Source organism: Alligator sinensis, unplaced genomic scaffold (assembly GCF_000455745.1).
Source record: "Alligator sinensis unplaced genomic scaffold, ASM45574v1 scaffold279_1, whole genome shotgun sequence".
Lineage (NCBI taxonomy): Eukaryota > Metazoa > Chordata > Crocodylia > Alligatoridae > Alligator > Alligator sinensis.
In genome coordinates this window covers 688,501-695,696 of record NW_005842434.1, presented here as the reverse complement: position 1 = coordinate 695,696, position 7,196 = coordinate 688,501, and the positions used below count along the sequence as shown (strand labels likewise).

Here is a 7,196-nt window from a genome sequence, read left to right as displayed (position 1 = left end):
CCCTTTCCACTTCCGTGCCACCCAGCAGGTCATTCCCTAGGCTGTAGGTGTGCTGGACATTTTTTCTCCCTAGGTGCACCACTTTGCATTTCTCCTTGTTGAACTGCATTCTGTTGTTTTCTGCCCACTTGTCCAACCTGTCCAGGTCTGCTTGCAGCTGTTCCCTGCCCTCCGGCGTGTCCACTTCTCCCCATAGCTTTGTGTCATCTGCAAACTTGGACAGAGTACATTTCACTCCCTCGTCCAAGTCGCTGATGAAGACATTAAAGAGTATCGGTCCAAGGACCGAGCCCTGCGGGACCCCACTGCCCACACCCTTCCAGGTCGAAACCGACCCATCCACCACGACTCTCTGGGTGCGACCCTCTAGTCAATTCGCCACCCACCGGACTGTGTAGTCATCCAAGTCACAGCCTCTTAACTTGTTCACCAGTATGGGGTGGGATACTGTATTGAAGGCCTTCCTGAAGTCTAAGTATACGATATCCACCCCTCCTCCTGTGTCCAGGCATTTTGTAACCTGGTCATAAAAAGAGACTAGATTAGTCAGGCACGATCTGCCTGCTACGAACCCGTGCTGGTTTCTCCTCAGCATAATTTGTCCTGCCTGAGCCTTGATAATTTTTTCAAAGATTTTGCCAAGGATGGAGGTGAGACTGACTTTCATTAGGAATGATGGCAAGAAGCTACATATTCATGCAAGAAAGACTACTACAGTTGTATAGTTCCCCAGCTGTTAGTTAAGGTTCCCATCCGAAATGGAACAGCTGATGGACACTATTCCTACTTCTCAAACCTTTTTCTGTCCATCTTTTTTTCTGCCTCCTAACACTATCTTTTTCTCCCTGTGTATTTTTTTTAGTTCTCTAATTTTTTTATTATTTCTAATGCCTTCCTTTGGGATTTTCTCCTTTCCCGCTTTCCAAGATATGTGAGAAGGCATCCCCTGATGAATATGGAATCAAGCAGTCTGCTTTCAGTTACAAGGAGTATCATGAGAAAAAAAGTAACACCAGCTTTCTGCAGTCCCCCCTGCCTGCTTACAAACCGGACTGTATTAGAGGCTAATATAGGAGCAAAGATGGGAGGCCACCGAGCAAATCCACAGCAGTGAGGGAGCCGTGTAAGTGCTCAGCCAGATTTTCCTGACTTCCACGACTCTCCAGTGGCATATGCTCCAAATCCCCAAACAAATCTGGTGTCCCATTCCCATGCCTACCCTGAAAGCTTATAAAACACTGCTTCATTGCTTATGAAACACATACTTCATCTAGAGAGCCTACAGCAAGTACCATAAAGACTCGTAGAATTAATTCATTCTAGCAAATTTAGAAAACAGTCCTTTATCTAATCCAATTCTAAAAACAACTTAGAAAAAATGCAAGGCTCATACTTTACAAGACCCAGTACAGAATTACCAAAAACAATGATGTAAGGTGTTTTGTATTTTCCTTTCTTCATGACTAAGCAGGACTTCTACTGTACTTTTATTTAAACCTGTAAATCTAACCAGGTACCTGAAAATATTAGCCCCTTGTGGGGGGGAGGGGGAATCTAGCTACTAGAGACAAGAGAAAGATTATTTATTTACTATAGCAAACTGAACATGACAGAATGCATCCCTGGAAATGTCATATGTAGACTATTCTTGCAATGTCAAGCCCTAAAACACTTTTCTAATGGCTTTGCATGTCACTAAGACCTTTATGAAAGAACCTGTACCTAAAACAAAGAAATGCTCATTTCAATTAACCAAAACTTTGTTTGCAGACTGCTATGTTATGGAGCTTTATGACTGAGTATACCTTCCAACTGTCTCTCAATTCCAATAACATTATCACCTCTAGTAGTGTTGGGGTGATGTACTATGATGGACTAGGAAATATGCAAAAGGTAAGGAGTTTTTTGGGTGGTATTTTTTATTGGACCAATAGCATGGTTGGGATAGGCTTAGACAATATTTTGAATGCAATGCAGTCTTCCAGTTCTAGCCAGTTTTCAGGAGAACCACCAAAAGAATTTCTAATGTGGAGTCATAAATTCAGCAAAGTCATAAAAATATCTGAAAAAGCAGCCATTCATGCATTTAAGCATGCAAAACATTTAAGTTGAGCAAGAGCCTTGGACTTCTTTGTTTCCTAAATTCAAAGATTGAGTTTAGAATCACTGCCCTTCTTCAACCAAGTTATCTTGTTTAAAGGATAAAGCACAGAGACAGTTAATAAAATACAGAATCTGATTAAGTTAAGCCTCCTGCTTATGAAAGCATGCATCTCTGATTTAATTAGCTTGCAAAGTACAAATCTACCCTGTCTTCTAACTGACTTCAGACAAACATGGGTAACAACTACTATTTAACACACATCCATTTAATCTTCAACATAACTGAGACAGATATTACTTCAACTTCACAGACACCAAAGCTGAGACAGAGATGTTATGAGACTTAAACCTGAATAGCAGAATTAGAATTAAACAGCAGGGCTACAAACTCCTATTCCAGGTTTAGTTTATCAGACATACTGCCTCTTCATTTTTCATAATATTTCAGATATACCTATTAAATGTTCAGCTGATGTTCGGTGCTATCAAAGCAGTTTAAAATTCGGTGCTTTCCAAAGTTCCATTCAGTTAATGCAGCTGTTCCCTTTCAGCACATTCTGTAATCTTAAAAGTGCACAGCTTCTACAAGCTTGAGACGTGACACAGGTTTAGGTCTAAAGAGAAATTAATGAAAAAGACACACAACCTCAAATGACTTTAAATGTTTGGCTTTACACCTGGTTAAACTGTTACTTGAAGAGTTAGAATTTCTCCCTACCTTCTCTACATCCTACCCCAGCTTCTCCTGTGAAAAGCCCTGCATAGTTTCAACCCTGCTTTACCTTTCCTCCCTAATTTCTCATCTGGATACTTTAGACCAGTGATTCTCAACTAGGGTATAATGAGATCTTTTTAAGGGTGACAGGGGGTACTATGCAATATTAGCACTGTTACATGTGCAGATACTTCCACAATTCACAAGATAAACCCAGCAATTTCACACAGGATCCACAGTGACAAAAACATTCTGACCTGTTTTGGTCTCTGCAAGCTCTTTGCAACAGAAGAATCGGTCTATAGTTTTTCTACAATCAAAACATGAGTGAAAGATAAGAGCTGGCATTTTCTGAGGGGCGCCTGGAGTCTAAAAAGATCAAGAATGACTGCTTTAGGCAGTCACTGTTGCTGTGCCACTTCCTCCACCATGGCTTTGAAATTTCTTGTGGTACACTTTGGGTATCACACAACCTCAGCCTCACAAATGCTACTTAAAAATTCATTCTTCAGTGAGTTCCAGCACCAGCCACATGCTGGCCCTCACTGCAGAAAGTAACCTTGGATTATGTTAAATCTAGAAGTCCACAAAAGTCCTAAAAAGATGCCAGCTAAGATATAAGTAGTATATCTTATGATGCTTCGTATGATGCTTCGTATGAATCTTGTTCATATAAACTACTCTTTACCTATTCTTTATCATTTCCTTTGCAATGCTGTGTCTGATTTTAATAGCAAGTCCCACGAGATAGGGATATGTAATACTTGTTTTTCAGTGAAGAACCATGAGCCAATACCATATAAAAAAGCTAAATGTAAAGCACATAATATTTCACTTAACTCCCACATGTATTGTATGGGCACCACATCCAATCCTTTGCACTGGCATGTTGCGTGGATACATGCTATGAAGCCACATCTGCTTTACTGCACACACATCCAGTAGTTCCTGAATGGTGGTCTCTATTCTAACACCACTTCTTTTCCACATGCCATTTCAAATACAGGGTTTACTGCTTTGAACTCCTGAGTCTAGTATTAATGAGAATTCTCTAAGGAGAAGGATCAATCTAGCATGTACATAAAAAGGTACTACACATCATGCGCCCTCGTTTCTAAATATTTTAGGTTACGTGAAAAGAGAGTAAAACAGCTAAAAGAATCTGGAGCATGGGTAAATGGGTCATTGCTAGACCACTTCATTAATGAGCACTAGATTAATGGAAATATATAAAATATGGCCAGTTAACAAGTCTTAAGATTCATGTACAGTACTTAGTAAACACAATCAAGACATTCCAAAAATAAACTAGCACCCATTTAGTCCCAGACTTTTTTTGGCACAAAAGTCCTCTCTTCTCCCCCCTGGCCTCCTGACCACACACAAAATGTAATGGACTTTATAAATTGCAGTAACAGAACTGGTATTTTTGTGTCTTTACTTAAGGCAATTTAATTTTAAAATGAATGGCAATCTGAAATGTTACACATGTAAGCAGTCAACGCAGAAGTATAAAAGAAATAAAATTTGATGGGGCTGACTTTTCTACCCTCCCTTCACTTCTGTCTCATGCTATCCAGATTTTGCTACGTTTATTCCTTCAGTGGTTTCTATTCCACCCTTCCTCACAGGTATCGCTTGAAAGTTTGTTCTTAAATTCCTCCTCTTTTTCCTTTCTACACCTTAGCCCAGAATCACCCCATTGCTTTACAGAACTTCTGTGATTCAAAAATCTTGCTCTTCCCCAGACCCATTTTCTGCTGTTCTGTCTCTCACCTGCATCTTTCCAGCTCAAACCAAATCTGATAAAAAACACCATATTTACCTGAACCCAAGATGACTCTGAATGTCACGCACTCCCCACAATAATAAGACTCTATCCATGGAAAATTTATAAATGTGTTATAATTTTCAATGGATAGAATCCAGTTACTGGAGGGTCATCTTAAATTCATACCCCCTACCGCTGCATAGAAGAAGCAGTGGCATGGAGGCACGTACAAAGGTGCCTGACCCCTACCCCCCAAACACCTTGCCCCCTGCCACCTATCCACCCAACCTGCACCCCAACTACAACCTCAATCTCTCCCCCCAACCCCACTGTCACTTACCTTCTGGCTCTGACCCATGGCATGGAGCACATGGTTGTTTTGGCTCCAGCCCAGCCAGCCACACAGAAGTTGTTGCAGCAGCAGCAGCTCCAGCCAGGCCTTAGAGCCAAAGGCAGGGCCAGAGCAGCCACTGCCACCTTGTACTCAAGTCTTAAATGAGGCGCTCCCCATCCAATGATACATGGGGGTGGGGACTTTGTCTTGGATACAAGTAATTATGGTACTTGTCTTTCTTCCTACACCACCTTTCTCTATCTGTTAATATAAAATAAAGGAGAAACCTACACTAAATGAATGTAGAGATTGCAAAAGCAACAATTAAAAGTCAAGAAATACTAGTATTAGAATTACCCAAGAAGTAGCAGATAAGTGACAACTTATTTTCTTAAATGGGAAAGATCCTCAGGGGCTCTTCCAATACGTACCCTTTATTTCTCCCGAAGACCCTGTATTGTAATGATGTTCTTAAGCTCAGAAGGGCTAGATGATGTTCCTCCCAGTGAGAATGGGAGAAGAACAAGGAGATAGGGGTCAGTTTACTGCACTACACAAAAGGGTCTAAACCTAGGGGCAGAATTTCTCCCGGCACAGCTCCAAGCTGCAAAGATGGACTGCTAAGCCCAGAGTGAATCTAAATGTATTCAGAACTGGTGTGCTGGACTGGGGTAGGCAACCCCCAGCATAGGTGCCAGAATGTGGCACACGAAAGCATTTTGCTTGGCATGTGCACCTCAGGGTGGGCAGCAGGGAAGTGGCCAGGGCTTCACTGCCACAACAAGGATCAGGCCCCTTGCAGTTCCCATACCGTCCACCCCAGAACACCAACAACTTACAAGTCAAGGTTGTGGGTGTTATGAGCACTCTGCCCAAAAACGTTGCTGACCTCTGCGCTAGAATATCAGTCTGGGGGATGGAAGTCTTTCATTTTTCCAGATTACTGGCAGCAGCAGATTTTGAAACACTGCCTTCCTGACATGCAGTACTTCTGTAAAAGCTTGAATTGAAATGTAAGAGAGTTACAGGTTAACTACTACTATCTCCCCTCCAATACCTTTTACTAAGGTAGAAGGAATTGGAGTCCTGATCTTTCTTTCCCAGTTCAGGAGGCAGCCCATGCAGAGCACTGTGGCATGCTAAAGGGCACCACAACCTGACACAGGAATTTCTCTGCATAGGAGTGGTTTACACAGACTGGTGGAGAGTTTTTGTCTCAGTTCAACAGAGTCCTCAGTCTGACAACCAATGAAGAGAGAGCATGATCCTCCACCTGAGGCTACAGGAAGTCAGGGACAGGATTTGAAAACATGTCATCTGACAACATACTCTGTACTTACACGTTCCTATGATAGTGACCTAGAGCACCCAGCATGCAGCAATGCAGCATGTTCAATTATTAAAAACACCTGAAATTTGGATTTATATTAAACCGAAAAATTTTAGTGTAAATTAGATACATGGTTTTTATCTTTTTTCAAAAAGTCTTTTTTTTTTTTTACTTGTCTCTTGGGGTTTGCATGAATCGCAGGAAGTAGGCTTTACCAGTAGGCCTGATCATGACAGCGAGAGACATCTACCTGGACATTGCAGGAATTAGGAGGCATCAAATACAGTTTCAGTAATTCTCTAATGAAAGGAATGAGGAAGAGAAGCTGAGCAGTGGAATTTTACACAGGATTGGAAGAAAACACTGGAGAACTTGTCTGAGGCTGAGCAATCTGCGGAGAGGTCTGGGGGCTGCCCTTCCTCCTATCCTGTAATCCAGTGGCTCTCAACTGGATATCCTCAAGGCACCCCTCCTTGATGCCAGCTCTTAGCTTTCATTCCTTTTCCGATTATGGAAAATGGAGGAATTCTTCTGTTGCGAAGAATTTAAAACACTTCAATAGGCCAGAATATTTTTGACACTATGGATTCCTATTTGAAATCTCTGAGTTTATTTTATGAACCATGAGCAGGTGTTTTCACACCCAACAGTGCTAATACTGCACTGCAGCTTTAAAAGGATCTCACAGCATCTCAAGCTATTGCTGCACCCTGACTGAAAATAACTGCTAAAGACAAATTATTGGACTTTAGAAGAGAGGGAAGAGAAAGTCTTTAGCCTAGGGGTGTTCTGCTTGAGGCCCTCAAACTTTTAAATTACGAGACTCTTAAGGCAAATGGTGTTAAGAAAAAAACCCAATAGTTCCTGATAGACAGAAATGAGCCATGCCTTGCAATTTCCAAACTGAAGGGTATGAAATAGTCCTGCTGTGACAAGGAGAAGG

The 7,196-nt window shown here is 41.6% G+C and overlaps 1 protein-coding gene across 2 annotated transcripts in view; it reads right to left on the bottom strand.

Annotated features, from left to right (window-relative positions):
* ABHD5 (abhydrolase domain containing 5) overlaps positions 1-5,028 on the bottom strand; it is a 30,321-nt gene extending 25,293 nt beyond the window's left edge. Inside the window, exon 1 of one of the 2 annotated variants that reach the window (XM_025211860.1) lies at positions 4,930-5,028. In XM_025211860.1, coding sequence (XP_025067645.1) covers positions 4,930-4,961 — 32 coding nt within the window. In that variant the 5' untranslated portion in view covers positions 4,962-5,028. Of the gene's footprint in view, positions 1-2,557; positions 2,703-4,929 lie in introns of those variants that run through there. The other variant, XM_025211861.1, reaches the window with a different exon arrangement.
* Between the last annotated feature and the right edge of the window lie 2,168 nt (positions 5,029-7,196).